This window comes from Echiichthys vipera (assembly GCF_963691815.1).
Source record: "Echiichthys vipera genome assembly, chromosome: 13".
NCBI classification, from domain to species: Eukaryota; Metazoa; Chordata; class Actinopteri; order Perciformes; family Trachinidae; genus Echiichthys; species Echiichthys vipera.
The window spans coordinates 25,146,576-25,164,363 of NC_139838.1; the positions used below are offsets into that span (position 1 = coordinate 25,146,576).

Below are 17,788 nucleotides of genomic sequence, written 5' to 3' on the forward strand. Positions count from 1 at the left end.
GCGTGTGAGAGAGTGTGTGTGTGTGTGTGTGTGTGTGAGAGAGAGTCTGTGTTTGTGTGTGTGTTAGAGAGAGCGTGTGTGTGTTTGTGTGCGTGTGTTTGTGAGAGTGTGTGTGTGTGCGTGTGTGTGTGTGTGTGTGTTTGTGTGTGTATGTGAGTGTGTGTGTGTGTGTGTGTGTGTGTGTGTGTGTGAGTGTGTGAGAGTGTGCGTTTGTGTGAGTGTGTGCCTGTGCGTGTGTTCGTGTGTATGTGTGCTTGTGTTTGCGAGTGCGCGTGCGTGTGTGTGTGTGTGTGTGTGTGTGTGTGTGTGTGTGTGTGTGTGTGTGTGTGTGTGTGTGTGTGTGTGTGTGTGTGTGTGTGTGTGTGTGTGTGTGTGTGTGTGTGTGTGTGTGCGCGTGTGCGTGTGTGCGTGTGTGTGTGTGTGCGTGTGAGAAAGTGTGTGTGACAAACACAAATAGTTTACAGCTCTGCCACAGTCACTCTTTCACAATCCTCCTCTGGTGATTATCTGGAGTTTACAGCATTGCGGAACAAAAAGCTTCTCTGGCTGAGTTTCATCGCGCTGCCCTCGTTTCTCACACGACGTTAAAAACTCTCTAGAAATAACAGAAAGTTTCCATTCATGTCGACAATCACACTGACCTGAAGCAGGCGAAATCAAAACCCACAGCACACTTTAGGTCAAGTTAAAGACCTTAACGTCACAGTATCTGAATTTAAGGCCTTTAAGTTACTGAAGTGTCTTAAGTGTTTTAATGAATACCTTAAGAAAAGTTTGAAATAAACCAGAGACACTCACTGATCCTTTAGATCCAGTGATATTAGTTAGAGGCAGAGCTGGAGTTGCAACAACAAAATGAAGCAACGATCTCATGAGAACCAGTCCCAGCCTGGTCAGATGGGTACACACAGGCCCGAAATACACACACATGCACAGACAGGACCTATATACATGCAATTAATGGAGGGAAATTCCTCTTTTTTATCCATAAATGTGTTCGGCTTTGTCTTGTTTTTGCAGTTGGTGATGAGACAGAAAAGGGCAGTGGTGTTTTAAATTAACAAGAGGAAGGAAATGAAATGACAATGGGTGTTTGTCTGCGCGTTAACGTACCGCAGAGCCGTCCTGTGGAGAACAATGGAAGTGCACACTTTTATTAAAGTCTGTTGAAGTCATTAGATCAGTGTCAGATACAGCAACGCACCCACACACGGTCTGGTTCCTTCACGTCAAACCTGACCCAGTGCTGAGGAAATCTTTTTAGGGAACGTTTTCAGCGAGAGAAGCGAAGCACGTGTGTTTCTTTTATGTAACATCATTTGTTTTTTTTAATGCACCTGTGAATATTCTCATTTTTTTCAATGTTTCAGTGTTTCATTCCAGCTTCCAGCAACAAAGAAAAAATGAAAAAAGGGTTTTTAAAAAGAGTCTAAAAATGTTAAAGTCATGTCTTTACACACAGGCCCGAAATAAACACACATGCACAGACAGGACCTATACAATTAGGGAGAGATGTTAGAGCGAGGGGGCTGCCAGTGGACCGGCGCCCCGAGCGGTTGGGGGTTCGGTGCCTTGTTCAACAGCACCTTGGCAGTGCCCAGGAGATGAACTGGCATCTCTCCAGCCACCAGTCCATGCTCCATACAGGGACTTGAACCAGCAACCCTATGGTTCCCAGCCAAGTCACCTATGGACTGAGCTATAGCCGCCCCCAGAGAGATGTTAGAGCGAGGGGGCTGCCATTGACCGGCGCCCCGATACGTAGTGAACGTGTAACAGCACACGTATAAAGAGTTCACACAGTCAACTGCAGAGAATTCACAGCAAATTCACTGGATATTGTGTTCAAAGAGCGGTGGTTTTACCTTTAATGATGCAAGTAATCTTTACCAGAAGTGGAGTTTTTTTGACGTTTCTTTGATCCAGTTAATGAACTCAAACTCTTTTTGCAGGCAGTGAACAAAGATTTAAAGCAAAGTGAACTTATGTCGCAGAACAAACGTCTGATTTTGCAGGAGATCTGATTCATAACCTGTTAAAAACTCCTTTCAGCTGCTTTAAAAGCCAATAATTAAGCTACTAAGCAAGTGTTGTGTGCTGTAATTAACCGCTCAGTCATCATGAGGATGATTCTTTACATGTAATGACTGCATGATTATCAGTTACTGTGAATCATCTGACACATGGATGGTTTCTGTGTTTACCTTCTCGTGGTTGTAACTTTAACAAAAGCCCGACGGCTGCTCGCACTCGGCTTCAGTCTGACCTCTCTGTGTGTGCCCCCCTGCAGATCCACGCCCACTACGAGCTGAAGAAATCCTCCCGTCACAGGAGGAACCTGGCCATCACAGGAGGCGTGGCCCTGTCGATCATCACCGCTCCTGTCATCGCAGCTGTCAGCGTCGGTGAGAAACTCAACGTCGAGCTTTGTTCATCAGTGTGCAGACGCGATACGGAAGAGCTTCTTTACAAAATGAAAAATACAGCAGGGGTCAGCACTGTCGCCTCACAGTGAGATGGTTCCTGGCTCGCATCCTGGCCTGGGCCTTTCTGTGTGGAGTTTGCATGTTCTCCCCGTGTCTGCGTGGGTTTTCTCCGGGTTCTCCGGTTTCCTCCCACAGTCCAAAGACGTGCAGGTGTTCGGTTCATTGATGACTCTAAAATCGCCCGTAGGTGTGAATGGTTGTCTGTCTCTGTTCGTCTCTATGTGTCCTGTGATAGACTGGCGTCCTGTCCAGGGTGGACCCCGCCTCACGCCCGATGTCAGCTGGGATCGGCTCCAGCCCCCTGCGACCCTGACAGGGACAAGCGGTTGAAGCTGAATGAATGAATGAATGAATGAATGTTTTTGGGATTTATGCCTTTATAGAGATATATGAACAGTTACAACCACACAAAAACTGATACGTTTTAGAGATGCAGACTTCAAATGTAACAAATGCAGAGACTTTAGAAATGTCACCTCTAAATAAACTCTACTGTGAGGGGACACGTTGTGATCATTTTGGGTTTCCACTAGAACATGTTTACAGGCTTTATTGTAAAATAACATTGTTTTTCTCAAAGTGTCTGTCTGGATATTCCTCTATTCACACCCAGCCTGCTATGATTACTATTATTATGTAGTAAATTTGTGACATCACAACCGTACAGAAGTCTCGACGGCTCATTGAAAGACACAATTTCTGAATCCGGGCCGTGTGCAATTCTCTGTGGATTTGGTGTTTTGACACTTTCACAGTATTTATATGGCACCGTGACCTGTTTTATAATAAAAACCATAGAATTCTCATTTTTTTACAACATACAACCTTTAACTTTCTTGCTGTTGTATTGCATCTGTTGCTTCTCTTCTTCTATGTTTTGCTCTATTAGTTTTAAATATAAAACAAAATATGAATTACAGACACAAATTGGCAGGTGTCTCATTTGATCAGTCTTTCTGTTTCCGTCCCCTCTCAGGTATCGGGGTGCCCATCATGTTGGCCTATGTGTACGGCGTGGTGCCCATTTCTCTGTGTCGGGGAGGAGGCTGTGGGGTCAGCAGAGGGAAGGGACGAGGTGTACGCATCGACTTTGACGAGGACGATGGGCCAATCACAGGTGAGGACACCAAACATTTTATTATATGTTATACATATTATTCACAGGGGACTCAGTAGAGAAAGTTCCTGTCTGACATCTTATCTTCCGTCAGTTTAGGATGACATTTAAGACTTTGGGTCACAGAATCATTTCCTAACTGCATTTGGAGGAAAAAATCCTTCTTATCCAAAGTGAGGATGTCAGAAACCCTGTCCTAAATTAAAAACAACTGACAAAAATCACAGCACCACTGTTGTCAGGTCTGTATAACAATGCTAAGCTTGGTGCCCCGCACAACCTCGCTCAACTTTCCCCTCACCTGTTAGCTATTGTTAGCAAAATTCTAGCTAACTAGGTAGTTAGTATACTGTATAGCTACTTAAAAGGGAAGGGGTCATACCTATGTTCCCCGGTTGCATAAGCTTTGCCCTTGAGGACTTAATTCAGCATGTTGTTAGGGTTAGGGTCACAGTTAGGGTCTACATAAACCTATTTGCCGGGGAATTCGGCACTGATTGTGGAAAAAATAACAGACCGGGGAACAGCGGACGTTTTAAAAAAAAAAAGGGTCTTATGTTCCCCGGGAATGGTTGATGTTATATTTTTTAAGAAGAATTATTGCAGGTCAGAAAAGATCAAGGCAGATGTTGGCTAGCTCGACTACTGTATGCATTAGCTAACATTTTGCTAGCATTAGCTAACAGGAAAGGGGACGTTGACAGAGGTTCTGCCGGGTACAAAGCTTGCGCAGCTTTGATGGGAGAACAGAACAAAAAGGAGCGGGACTAAGAAAGGGTCTTTGTGGAAGAAAGCTTCCATAAAAAGGTTACCTTGTCCGTTAAAGTAAGCTAGCTAACGTTAGCTAGTGACAAGTGAATTGAGACAGCGGTTGCCATGGATACAGGCAGTCGTGTGAACATTCTAAACACAGATTCTTGACAGCGCTAGTTTACAGTTGCAGTCAGGATTTCTTAGATTTCTTTCTTTCTTAGTTTATTTCCTGTTGCAGTGAACGTGAATGACATCAGCTGGCAGGAAGTTAACAAGGACCCAGGCTGTTGCCCAACAATGGAATTCCATTGAAAGGGTCTCTGAAGCATATTTTCTGTCTTAATTCTGCAGTGGCGGATGCGTGGCGAGCCCTCAAGTCCCCGAGCCTGGGTGACAGCAGCCTGGATGGGGCGGTCAGCGGTCTGAGCACCACCTCCCCCAGCGAGGGACTCTCCGTGGCCCCCGGGACTCTGGGGGACACTCCCCACTTTAACACCGTGGCAGGCGGCGCTCTGGGAACCCGGACCGGCAAGTACAGCAGGTGAGAACTGAGCCACGCTTCACTCAAGTTAAAGAAGTTCAAGATTTGTATCCTAATAAAGCAGAAAGTTATTAATAGAACAGTGTTATTGATGAACACATGTTTGGCGTGGTCCAGGCTGGAGGTGCAGGCGGGGGAGCTGGCTAAAGAGTCAGCCCAGAGGGAGACGGGCAGCCTGGGCGCGGGGAGCGACTGCGCTAGCACCCGAGGAATGGCCGGATCCATAATCTCGTCCTACACACTACCTGACAGGTGACCCTTTTCTCTTCTTCTGTGGTGTCTTTCTGCTTCCTGTTTCTCCTGCTCCACACACACGTTATGAGAGTTTGTCTGCGGATCCGTCCGTTGCTTCATCAGACTTGATTTGATGTGATGTGGTTGAGATAATCAGAACTAATCTGATGTGTTGGCAGGTCGATGTCACGTTCTCGTGTTGTGCATCATGTAGCATGAAAGGAAATCTTTGTTCCTGCTCTTGTTGATGTTCCTGTTTTTTTGTTTTTCAGCTGTAGGAGCATTTAAATCATTTTAAATGGTAATTTACGGTTGTCAAGCTTAAGATCAGGTTGTTTCTCTGAATGATTGTGTGGTTAAAGTTGTACTCCGTAGGATTAACATTTATTTAATTGCCTTTTAAGGTAATATCTATCAAATAGAGAGTCAAAACAATGGCCACTGATCATATCACCCACTAATGAAAGCACTTATTGTTGCCTTTTTTTCCCAATATCTGTGTCTGTGGTGACATTAGCAGGTTAGATGTAAATAAGCTGCCATGTTAGTGACCCTTGGTTGGTCTGTCGGCTCAGATCATCACCAACGGTTATGCTGCGTTCACTTGTAACTAGCAGTCAAGCTCATTAAGGGCAGAAGTGTAATAGGCATGTGTGTGTGTGTGTGTGTGTGTGTGTGTGTGTGTGTGTGTGTGTGTGTGTGTGTGTGTGTGTGTGTGTGTGTGTGTGTGTGTGTGTGTGTGTGTGTGTGTGTGTGTGTGTGTGTGCGTGCGTCCGTGTGTGCGTGTGTGTGTGTGTGTGTGTGTGTGTGTGTGCGTGCGTCCGTGTGTGCGTGTGCGTGTGTGTGTGTGTGTGTGTTTGTGTGTGTGTATAGTGTAAAGGGACGGACTGGAAGTAGAGAGGTGAATGTGTTTCAATAAAGTTAGCAAAAGAGCAAAAAAAAAAAAAAAGTCAACACACAGAGTGACCATGAACGCGACAAGATGGAGGCTGTGAAAGAACAGGTTCACCTGCAGTTACATCTCACCGCCACAGAGGCCGCTAGAAACAACGTACCTCAAATCTCATGGATTACAACTTTAACGATTTGATGTCAATCGTAAAAATTCTCTTCTCCAGTACACCAAGTACATCATGCTTTATTATTTATTGAGTGTTTACTTCTGTCTTTCCTTCATTGTGTGTGAAGCTGTTTTTGGGTTCTTTCGCAAATATAAGCTTCCATCTTAACCGTAGACTGTATAAAATATGGACGCAGCTCTAAGTGGGTGGCTCCTGGTGCTTTCGGCCGCCGCGCCATTTTGGCTGTTCCTGACTCCGTCTAACTAATCCAAAAGAGGGCAAAGAGGTGGAGCGTGAATGACTGAATCCTACAGTTTATGTTAGCCACCTGTGACAGCACCCACCTGTAACTGAGAAGTGGCCACGCCCTTAAGTATGCAGAGCGTTAAGCCTTAATAGAATAGAAACGGGTGAGTTATATAATAATTCATCCCTGTACAGCTGTCATGAACGGCAAATTGAGCTGTAGAGACTGAAACCGTGGGCTACAAAAGTGTCATCAGTCATTTGTGCGTCCAGAGATGTCCTTGTCTCTGTAACTCCTCAGAATCGCACACTGGGGCTGACTCGTTTGTAAATCCTGTGTCTCTGCAGGGAGTGCACCAACCTGGAGATCCAGGTGGACATCGAGACCAAACCCAGCCACCTCTGCCTGAACAGTGAAGAGGACCTGACCCCGCCCCCGGGCTCTGCTGCCATGGCGACCGTCTCAGGCGTGGAGGAGCCTCAGGACTGCAGCTCCAGGAGGGGCGGGGCTTTGTCTGGCTCTTTGCTGGGACTGTCACCGGGTGTGTCGATCAGGGAGGGGCTCCGAGACGTCACCCTGGCTCAACCGGAGAGCATCCGCAGTGACCTGGAGATGTCGGACACTCAGTCAGACGACATCGCAGAGCTGACGTCAGACGACTGTGACTCGCCTCACCCCAAAAGCTGTCACCTGGCGGCCGGCCAGCAGCCCCCCTCCTGCCGAGCCCTGAACCCCTCCGAAGGCCTTCACTGTCCCGCAGACAGCAACATCATCCTCTACGTCTGAGAGAAGAGCAGCTCGCAGGATTGCACAACCCCCCAGCGGTTTTACATCTGAGCTCTCCTAAACTTCATAGCTTTTCTTTTTTTCTGTTTTTCATTTCTCGTTTGCTGCTTTTGCGACTCACAGACGGCGTCTTAAACACAGACAGGGTTCGTTTCCTTTTGTCTGTCTTATCTATCTACCTGTCAATCTCCTCTCCGAGTCAATTGTCAGGGTTCTACCTCTGAGATTTATAAGATGATGATTTATGTTTACTCCTCGGTGCAAAATGCCTTGGCTACTTAAGCAAAAAAAGAAAATAAAAAAAGAAAGAGAGGTACCAATTTTCCACGAGATATATTGCAATTATGAAATAACGAAACGTAAGGTGAAATGTCACCGAGCACAGCGGAGGGAGAGGGTTGGTTGGGAAACAGGTGTTTGATGAGGGTGTTTCTAACGATGTGTGAATGAATGTGGACTTTGTACTCAAATTATCGTGGCTTTATCTTCTTCATTTCCTCTGTTTATATTCGGATGACCTTGAAATCGTATCGTTTGCTGCGCGCATGAGTCTGCATGAGCCGTGCCGTGCGTGAAAGGTTGTGGTGGGAAGTGAGTTTCTGTTACACTGGTGAAAGTTAGAGGTTACTTTAGAGGAAGAAGATGCTGCACTTGAATCTCACTTTCCCTGCACACGGAGGAGGAGGAGGAGGAGGAGGAGGAGGAAGAGGAGGAGAAGGAGGAGGAGGAGGAGGAAGAGAAGGAGGAGGAGGAGGAGGAAGAGGAGGAGGAGGAGGAGGAGGAGGAGGAGGAGGAGGAGGAGGAGGAGGAGGAGGAGGACATAAAGTAAGAGTTTCAAATCACAGAAATCAAGATGAGTTCTGACAATGACGAGCCAGGAAACACTGACCTCGTATTCTGTTAGTCTACGCCAGTGTAGGAGCCTTTCACACACACTGTATGAAGCAAGTGTCCGTTTCTGCACTGAGTTGTGCATCAAACAGACGTTTATCATTTCACAGTTAACCCTTTTAAGGAGGTTATATAACTGGGAGAGCACTCAGAGAAGAGCTCCGACCTGTGCCGACGCCACGCCCGTCTCACAGTGTTAATGTCACGTTCATTAACACTGTGGGATGTTTGTTGTGTATGTGGCCAAAACTAAAGAATGACAGTTCAAAATATTGAAAAATACCCAAACCTGTCATTTTCCAAGGCTACTTAATTCAAGTCCAGAAACCGTAAAGATAGTTAGTAAAAAGTAATTTCATATTTGACAAAGACAAAACAGCCTAATCTCACCAAAAGGTAAATGAACAATATTGTAATTTCACACCATTTAGTCGCTATAGCGAGAAAAGTCTGCATAGTGACGAGGTCAGGGTGGATGGATACCTCAAACTAACACATGATGTTAAGCCAGGAGGCAGAAGTCAATGTTTGACTTATTTATGTTGAAAAAATTTACTTATTTGAACCCAAATCAGTATCTTTCTTAAACCTAACCAAGTTTTTTTTGTTTTTATTCACAACGTTTATCGATAAGTCGAGAATAATCACCAACTGTTTGATAATCGTTTAATGGTTAAAGTGATTCTTCGTGCAAAAGTGGCAGAAAATGCTACTTTCAGTCTCTCAAATACGGAGATTCTTCTTTTCTCTGTTTTATAAAAAAATTAACTGAGTTTCTTTTGGTTTTGGACTGAAAAAAGAAGACATTTGAAGAAGAATAATCACCTTGGAGCTGGGCGTTTTTCACTATTTTCTGTCGTTTTATAGAGAAAATGATTCAAAATAGTTTGCAGATTCATCGATAATGAAACGAATCATGATCTAAATAATCATAAATAATAATCATGTGCTAAATGATGCGTGGAAAGCTTATAATGTGTGGACGGGACACGCGAAACGTCCTCAGACCATGAGACCACGCTGAGAAAAAACAGCAAACCCTCACATTTGAAAAGCTTGAACCGCACCAAACACTGGTCCCTGAAGCTCTGAACACTTCCTGACGCGGTCACTGTCAGAACTCTCTCTCTCTCTGTGGTCCTGGTTCTGGTCCTGGTCCTGGTTCTGGTTCTGTTGTGTCGTGAGACTGGTCCAGTGTCTGACAGTCGGTGCCTTATAGACACTCACTGACCAACACAACACACAGCAGCGGGACTTCTGACCCACTTGAACGCTGTTTGAGCGAATGAGCGAATGAACTCCTGATGAATGTATTTGTCCCACTTTGTTTTTTTGAACGAGCACTTGTGCACTTTATCTGAATTTCTTGTATTTATCTCCGTCTTTGTTTCATCATCTTCGACTACTTTGTGTTGCATACAAAAGTCTGTGGTACAACCAAACTGCATCACCTACCAGAAGGCCTTTTACGTTGGATGTATAAAGAAGAAACATCATATAATCACAAAATACACGCTTTGTTTATCTTTCGGTGTTTCAAAAGGACACACAATGAGTTTTTTATCAGTGATCCGAGGACTTTTCTCTTTTCTTTTTTAAAAAAAACCACATTTTTACTCTTTTAGTTTATCATCAGCTTCACTTTTGGAGCCAAACACTTCAAACACTTGATGCCGTCGAGCTTGGAACTGAATCATAATCACTGGCTTGAATAGTTTCTTAGCTTTGTATCACCTCTGTGCTTCTGTTTAACGGGGTTTTCCTTTAAATCTCGCAAGGGATCCACTTGGGAGCCTTTTTCATCTCCGAGTAGCTTTATGGATTTAGCTGCTTGTGTCAGTCGACAGTGCTTCGTTCGGTCTGCACTTCTCACTCGTGTCTGCCTGCCTGCCTGTGAGAAAACACACGAATGTAACACGGACGCAAACCTCCCGAAAGAGTCTGAATGAGTGTTAAAAAAACTAAAAATGTCCCATTAAGAACACAGGTGGTTCTGTCCTTATTTGAAAAAAAAAAAAAAGGTTTTAGAGTATATAGATAGCAATATTTAAGTGTTATTATATTGTTTGTGTATTTCCTGTCACTGTTGAAGCCCGGCTCTGTGCAGGGTTGTACATGCAGGGCTGTGAAAGACAACTTGTGGACCTTTGGGGAAAAATAAATAAAACACAATCTGATGTTGCACCAAAACACCAAGTTGTTGTTGTTTGATTGTCCTGTAATAACTACATAGCAACAGAGATCATTCATACAATATTGCAGTCACTGGAAACGTCATGAGAATCTGAAAATGTGCAAAATACTGTAACGAAAGATGATTTTAAAACAACTTGGGACGTGTCATTTTGAGTTACCATGCGCTGCTTTTCATCACATTAAAACACGCAGCATGTTAAAAGAATATCTTTCATCACATTTGTCCACAAAAGACGGATAACTGGTCAAAAACGATCCATCTTTTTATCAGATTATTTCATTCATTTCTGATCTATTGCATGAAATCCCAAAACATCTAAATGTATACTGTCCTACAAAACCAAAGTGCAGTAACTACAAAAACATTTAAGCAAAAACAAATGGCGTTAAAGTTTGCTTACTGTCCCAACAAATAGATATTTGGCACATCAATGATGGATTATGGTTTACATTTAATACTTTTATCCAAATCAGCCCTAACCTCCGTACCTTCAGGTACAGAAATACGTATAAATCATGATAGTAGTGATTTTGTAGGTACTGCACTTGGGCTTTAAAGGGCAGTTTACATGTTGATAGATTTACATGAAAAGTTTAAAATAAACATTTAAAGAAGTTGTAAAGAAACAATGGAAATATTTGGAAATAACAAAAACTGAAATTCCTCTAAAACTCTTCAGAAGACATTTAATTTGACATATTGTGCAAAATAAGGGTTTGGATGTTCGCTTTAATTGTGGAAAGCAACAGAGAGGTACATATATGAACTAAAGTCATTAAAATCGCATGTAATCGACTTACAAGTTCCACTAACTACATCTTAAATTTAAGATTATCATATAAGTTGATATATCAGGACGACAGGGAAGTATTTATAAATAAAAGAGCATGCTGCAGAATGAGCACAGACTGAAGGGAGAACATTATTATCAGTTTGAGATAAACAGCTTTCACTCATTATAAAATACATAAGCACCTGCAGGAGTGTGTGCACCCTGCAGGATCAACCAAGTGTCTGCATTTTTAATTCATAATGAGGAGCAGAGAAGAAGAACGCACTCACACAGTGACGCAGTTATGACAGTGTTGTGTTAGAAAATCTTCCTGGAAAGAACATAAATAATAAATTGATTATTAAGGCATTTCAAAGTGACTCCCTTAGTTTAGCAGCAGACCCCCAGAAGTATTTTTTAAAATTAATTAGTTAATAAATAAATAATAAATCATTTAGTTAATCTTCATTCCTTCTGTTTGTTCCACGGTTTACGGTCTTTGTACATTTTAATTTATGTTATTATTATTTCTACATTTAGAAATACATTTTGGTGTTGTTTATAAATCTGGAACATTTAAGCAAAGTAATGTTTATATTGAATATTTTCAATAAAAAAATAAAATAAAGTTGTAGTTGTAGACCTTTTCAACGGAATTCCATTGCTAGGCAACCGCCTTGATCCGTGTTAACTTCCTGTCAGTTGATGATTCACATTCACCGCGACAGGAAATAAACTAGGACACATTTAGAAGGTTTATGTTTACATCTTTGAAAAAGAACCACAGTTATATATATATATATATATATATATATATTATATATATATATATATATATATATATATATATATATATATATATATATATATATATATATATATATATATATATATATATATATATATATATATTGCTGAGTATTTATCCCGGTAGGCGGCGGTAATGACAAACTCTCCGCACAACAGTGGCGTCACTTCACGACACTTCCTCTCGTTTTACGGCCGTGTTTTGGTCAGCCGTAAAGCGGAACGCGTGGAGTCGGTGGAAGGTTAAAGCGAGTCCAACAAAACACGGTAAAGACTCCGTTTTCTGTTAAATACCGTCACTTTCTTTCATCAGCGCGGTGTTTTTAGTGACACAACGTTGGGTTTATTTACAGTTTAATGACGTCATCTGTTTGCTGTTAGTGTTAAAGGAGCTCGCGGCCTGTTGGTTAGCAACCACCTGTCATTGAAGGAGAACCACAACACAGAGTTTTAGGTCATTTGTACCTTTATTGACTTCAATGACAGATATAAATATATATAATATATTTAATATATTGCCTTTACACAGGACGTTAGAGGTAGCTATTGTAGTTAGCTAAGTGCTAGCTATCTTTCTGCTGTTAGCTAATTTAGCTGACTGATGGTAAGGGTAATAAATAATAATTATAATATATACAGCTAATCATTATATGCAAAAAATGAACAATAACATTCATGTTAACTGCTCTTTCTGTAACGTACATCCAGAAACGGTTGTTCATTTGCTCCTCCACGAAAAACTATGGGCAGACCTTAGCAAGTGTATTATTTACTTGTTGTTTTTGGTTTCCATAATCACCCCAAGAAAGAAGGAATGCTACTTTTTAATAAATCTGTTTTTATTTCTTGCAAAATTTCATATTCATGTAAGTAAATTTCCTAAGAAATCCCCTTGCTTTTATTTAAAAAAAATGAAATGTAACTTTACCTCATGCTAATCACCAAACCAGCAAATGAAAAGGCTGTTAAACCATAGACTTGTAATATGTTTAACCTTGGCACATGTTCTCTGTATTTCCCTTGGATAGTGCCCCCTGTATACTATTTGTATCTAGGTCAAGTCCTTTTAAATAAAGCTGTTGAATAAAATAATAATAACAATAGTACTCAATAATAGCAGATAATACAGTTTATTGGACTTGTGTCATATGAGCGTCATAAAATAATACGTTCCTGTTCTTAAGTATCTAAAATCCTTTCACCGTTTGTTGGCCAGTGTTTGGAAAAGGGAGGAATAAAGATGATTGAATGCATTAAGTTATTATCATCTGTTATCATAACATTAGCATGCCAGGACAGCTATGGAGTATGACTTCTTGCTTCTGTTTGTATGTCACTATAATGTGTTTGTTAGTTATGATTTACAAAACAGCATTGTGTGTCATGTGCAGACAGAAACAAAGGTTTGTTTTGCTGCTGAAAAGCCCGAACCAGGCTTAAGAAAGGCTGCAGCAACTGCACCTCCATCTGTCCCTGGCTCAAAATCGATCATTATGTCTTTCTAACAAACTAAGGTCGACACAATACCACACATTTAAAAATTATACATGGTGCCTCTGTCAATACAACAAGAAGAAAAAACCCTTGGTACACAAAATACCGCACAGTGCTGGTACAGAAAAAGTCACTGAACACAAATCAACACACAGTTGATTTTCTTACCCTGTAGTTTCATCTGTGCAGCCTTGGGTTGAAAATCTGATGTTGATCTGCTGTTTTTTAAAGCTTTGATACTTTCAATACTATCCAAAGTGGTTATCGTATAGTTTTTAAACAGATGGCATCGAGAAGTATCTTTGATACTTCAGACACCCTTAAAAAACAGGGCTTAATGGCTGCAGCCTTTGGTAATAATAATTTGTGTTATTTTAATGTCAACAAGGACTCAGTCAGACCTGTTCAAAAATCAGACAATGTACTTTGAGGAGAGTGAAACAAAACAAGTCACAATGCTGAAAGATGACATTTCCTTCAAACGTTCCTTTAAATTGTTATGCATGTAAACAAGTTATGTAATTTACGAGGGAGCAGGGTTGGAAATTAGCACCGGTCAAATGCTGGTAAAAGGTGCCTGGAAGCTCAACTGGTGTAAGGGCGCCCCGTATACTGAGGCTGAGTCTCCTCACTGCAGCAGTCCGGGTTCGACCTCGACCCGTGGCCACGAAAAAGCAATGGTATCCTAATGAATAGATGGTTAAGTTAGGGCGCACTCACACTGTGCATCCGTACCGTGCCCGAGCACGTTTCACGGCTAAAGTCTAGTTCGATTGACCAGTGTGAGTGCAACTGTACCGTACGCTTGCCGGCCACGGCCCGTTTGGGAGAGGTGGGCTTTTGTAAAGCATGTTTGCACATGTACAAAAACAGTCGACAAGACGCACAAAAACTCCGAGGTCTGTGGAAAGATTTGTAAACAAAGCCACGCATCGCGATGACGTCAATCAATGCGTGTGATGTGTTCCGGCGTGATGACGTATAGACAGGCAAGAAGCATTCACCGAGGCCCAGGTAGTGTGAGTACAAACGGGCCTGGGCCGCAGGGGGAGAGGGAGGGGGGGACGGTACGGATTGACAGTGTGAGTGCGCCCTTAATTTCCAACCCTATAAGGGAGACTAGGAGCCTATAATCTACACGAATGACCCCTGTTCATCATTCTTTCCTCTCCGTCTCCTCCTGCAACAGCATCATGCCGTTTATAGACCTTCAGTCGCGGTTGGGCCTCAATCTGGACAAATGGCTGCTGCTGCAGAGCGCGGAGCAGCCCAACAAGAGGGCGGCACGCTGCCACGCTTTTGAGAAGGAGTGGATTGAATGCTCCGACGGCATCGGGCAGACCCGTGCCAGGACGGAGTGCAAGGTGGAGTTTGAGGACTTCTACGAGTGCATGCACAGGCAGAAGACGGTAAGTGTCTGGGCGTAAAAGCTCGATGACTGCTGGGTCATAGTTCATCTTATGAATATTGAATGGGAAAAGTACCAGATATCTGCAGAAGCCATCATCATTTATTTGTGTTGACTTAGTAACTGTTTTTACTGAGTATGTCAGCAGGCGATGAGAGTTCATGCTGTGAAAACAACTGGGACAACTGTTCTTAGCAGCACTTTGTGTTTAATAACGTTACTTTTTTTAATTTTTCCACATTTTATGTTTCATTGAGATAAATTACACTGACTGCTAGTGGATGCAATAAGACAAATCTCACTGATCAACACATAATAAATAATATAAATAACAGAAGTCAGAAATAAAAGCAGCGAACGTGTTTAATGTCAGAGTCAAACCGAGGTCAGTGTTGATGGTTGTGTGCGTCAGCAGAGAGACAGACACGCACTGTCGGCTCACTGTGAATGTGCTGCAGCAGCAGGAGCTTCATCGCCTCACGTCTCAATCTTTCAGAGCGCGACGCAGATGAAGTGCTGATTTAAGTTGAACGTCTGACAAGAACCTCGCATCCAGTGACGACGTGTTGAGCTTGAAATGTTGCAGCGCTTATTCCATTAGTCGTTGTCAACTATTAAATCAATTGTCAACTACTTTGATAAAAAAATAAATCGTCTTCAGTCACTTTTTAAATTCTCAGCGGATCAAATGTGAACATTTTCTGGTTTCTTTCCTCCTCTGACCGTAAACTGAATATATCTTTGAGTCGTGCACAAAACCAGACATTTGAGGACGTCGTCTCGGGCTTTAGGAAACCGATAAACCGAGAAAACAATCGACATTAATCAATAATGAAAACAATCCATTATAATCGCCATAGATTTGTAACATCTGAGTTGCAAACACCTGCGTTTCTGCTGGATTTTTCATTATGAGCAACCACATGTGATTTGGATGGAAATCTGCGTGTTAACAGCACAGAACGGAGGTAGGGAGCTGCTCGTTCTTCAGTTTCTCTTCACGTGGTGAAAAGAGTAAAAGACAAAGTTAAATCACTGCTATCTTTGGCTTTATTCTGCTCCGGTTCAGCAAAGAGGACCAAAACGGTGGAGGGATGCAAAAATATTCTCTTTCATGGCTTTATTTTCCTTTTCTCTCTCTGTCTCACACTTAACCTCTTCTTCTTCTCTTCCATCTGCAGCACAAGAGGCTGCACGCGATCCGTCAGCAGCGCGAGAAGATGGTGAAGGAGGGAACCTACACGCCCCCGGCCTGCCACTCAGGCCAGCCCGACCAGACGCCGTGAGGGAACACACGGCTGCCTGCAGTCCTGTTCTTGTTTATAGTAAATCAGATATCACTGTTTCCCCGTACGCGTTTGCAAATAAATGTTATCATCAAGTATCTTCTTGTTCAAGTCTCCTTCTTCACTTGTGTTTGAGCGAAATGTGCAGAAGTTGAGAATGAAAACAAGGGAGGGGGTTTTGTCCGAGCATATTCTCAAAGAATTACACTGAACACCGGGTTACAGAGAACACACTTACCCCTTATTCCCATCTCATCTTCTCATCTCATCTCATCTTCATCCGCTTATCCGGGGTCGGGTCGTGGGGGCAGCAGCTTTAGCAGGGGACCCCAAACTTCCCTTTCCCGGGCCACATTAACCAGCTCTAACTGGGGGATCCTGAGGCGTTCCCAGGCCAGTGTGGAGATCTAATCTCTCCACCTGGTCCTGGGTCTTCCCCGAGGCCTCCTCCCAGCTGGACGTGCCTGGAAAAATACTGAAACCCACTGATCTGGTCAGTTTCCTCATTCATTCATTCATTAGTCTTCAACCGCTTGTCCCTGTCGGGGGCGCGGGGGGGATGGAGCCGATCCCAACTGACATCGGGCGTGAGGCGGGGTCCACCCTGGACAGGACGCCAGTCTATCACAGGGGAAAAAGAGACAAACAGAGACAGACAACCATTCACACCTACGGGTGATTTTGGTTCATTGGTCAGTTTCCAAACGGTACAAATCCTGTACAGAGCAACAAACAACTCGTTACCAGTAAATATTCAGGCATGTGTTTTTCCGGGATAAGGGGGTTATAATCTGAGGGAGGGACTGGATCTAAAACATCTGTATGCACGCTCAACTTTAAAAACCTTTTGCATTTTAATATGTGGAGTGAAAGTGTGGAACAGACGAGCGGAGGAGCTCAGACGACGTCCAACCATGAGCGAATTCAAACAAGAGTACAAACGGACAGTGTTCACAACGTACAGGGAAGAAGAGGGGTACGACAAACACTAGGGGTCTCACAGTTTGCCATACTCGTCATTTATTTATTTTTACACAAGCGGTTATTGTTTGTTTGTTGAGCGTATTAAAAAACAAAAAAACAGGATACACAGGAAGTAAGAGAACCTATAGTACTAGGTACTAAGTGGAGAAGGGGTAAGGATTAATAAGCCAGTGCTTCTTCCTGCTCCTTTAAAAACATACAAAGGGGTTTTAATGACGAGTGCTTCAAGTGTCACTTATTTTTCACATGTTTGAAATAAAGCATTCATTCATTCATTCATTTAATCAGGATTCACTGAGATGTTTGACTGTGTTTAATTCAAAGGTCAAACAAATCTCCATACTTCCAAATAGAAGAAGAAGAATTCCTTTATTACTCCCGCAACGGGCAAATTAGATTTTTTCACTCTATTATTATTATTCATGTTACACACACACACACACACACACACACACACACACACACACACACACACACACACACACACACACACAGACAGGACCTATATACATGCAACTAATGGAGAGATGTCAGAGCGAGGGGGCTGCCAGTGACCAGCGCCCCGAGCAGTTGGGGGTTCGGTGCCTTGCTCAACAGCACCTCGGCAGTGCCCAGGAGACGGACTGGCACCTCTCCAGCCACCAGTCCACGCTCCATTCATGGTCCACACAGGGACTCGAGCCAGCGACCCTCCGGTTCCCAGCCGAGTCACCTATGTACTGAG

General features: G+C 43.0%; 2 protein-coding genes across 3 annotated transcripts in view; both read left to right on the top strand.

Annotated features, from left to right (window-relative positions):
* rnf19b (ring finger protein 19B) overlaps positions 1-7,893 on the top strand; it is a 43,551-nt gene extending 35,658 nt beyond the window's left edge. The window contains exons 6-10 of one of the 2 annotated variants that reach the window (XM_083925604.1): positions 2,261-2,405; positions 3,463-3,603; positions 4,708-4,897; positions 5,015-5,149; positions 6,787-7,893. In XM_083925604.1, the coding sequence (XP_083781730.1) occupies positions 2,261-2,405; positions 3,463-3,603; positions 4,708-4,897; positions 5,015-5,149; positions 6,787-7,225 (1,050 nt within the window). In that variant the 3' untranslated portion in view covers positions 7,226-7,893. The remainder of the gene's footprint in view (positions 1-2,260; positions 2,406-3,462; positions 3,604-4,707; positions 4,898-5,014; positions 5,150-6,786) is intronic. The other variant, XM_083925605.1, reaches the window with a different exon arrangement.
* A 4,164-nt stretch (positions 7,894-12,057) lies between these two features.
* On the top strand, positions 12,058-16,178 carry ndufs5 (NADH:ubiquinone oxidoreductase subunit S5). Its single transcript, XM_083925606.1, has 3 exons — positions 12,058-12,159; positions 14,576-14,795; positions 15,976-16,178. Exons 2-3 carry the CDS (start codon positions 14,580-14,582, stop codon positions 16,078-16,080), a joined length of 321 nt encoding a protein of 106 aa, XP_083781732.1. The 5' UTR covers positions 12,058-12,159; positions 14,576-14,579; the 3' UTR covers positions 16,081-16,178.
* Positions 16,179-17,788: the final 1,610 nt, after the last annotated feature.

Coding starts and splice junctions, on each gene's coding strand:
- ndufs5 (XM_083925606.1), top strand. CDS start 14,580: ATGCCGTTTATAGACCTTCAGTCGCGGTTGGGCCTCAATCTGGACAAA. Junction 14,796..15,975: donor GCATGCACAGGCAGAAGACG/GTAAGTGTCTGG, acceptor TTCCATCTGCAG/CACAAGAGGCTGCACGCGAT.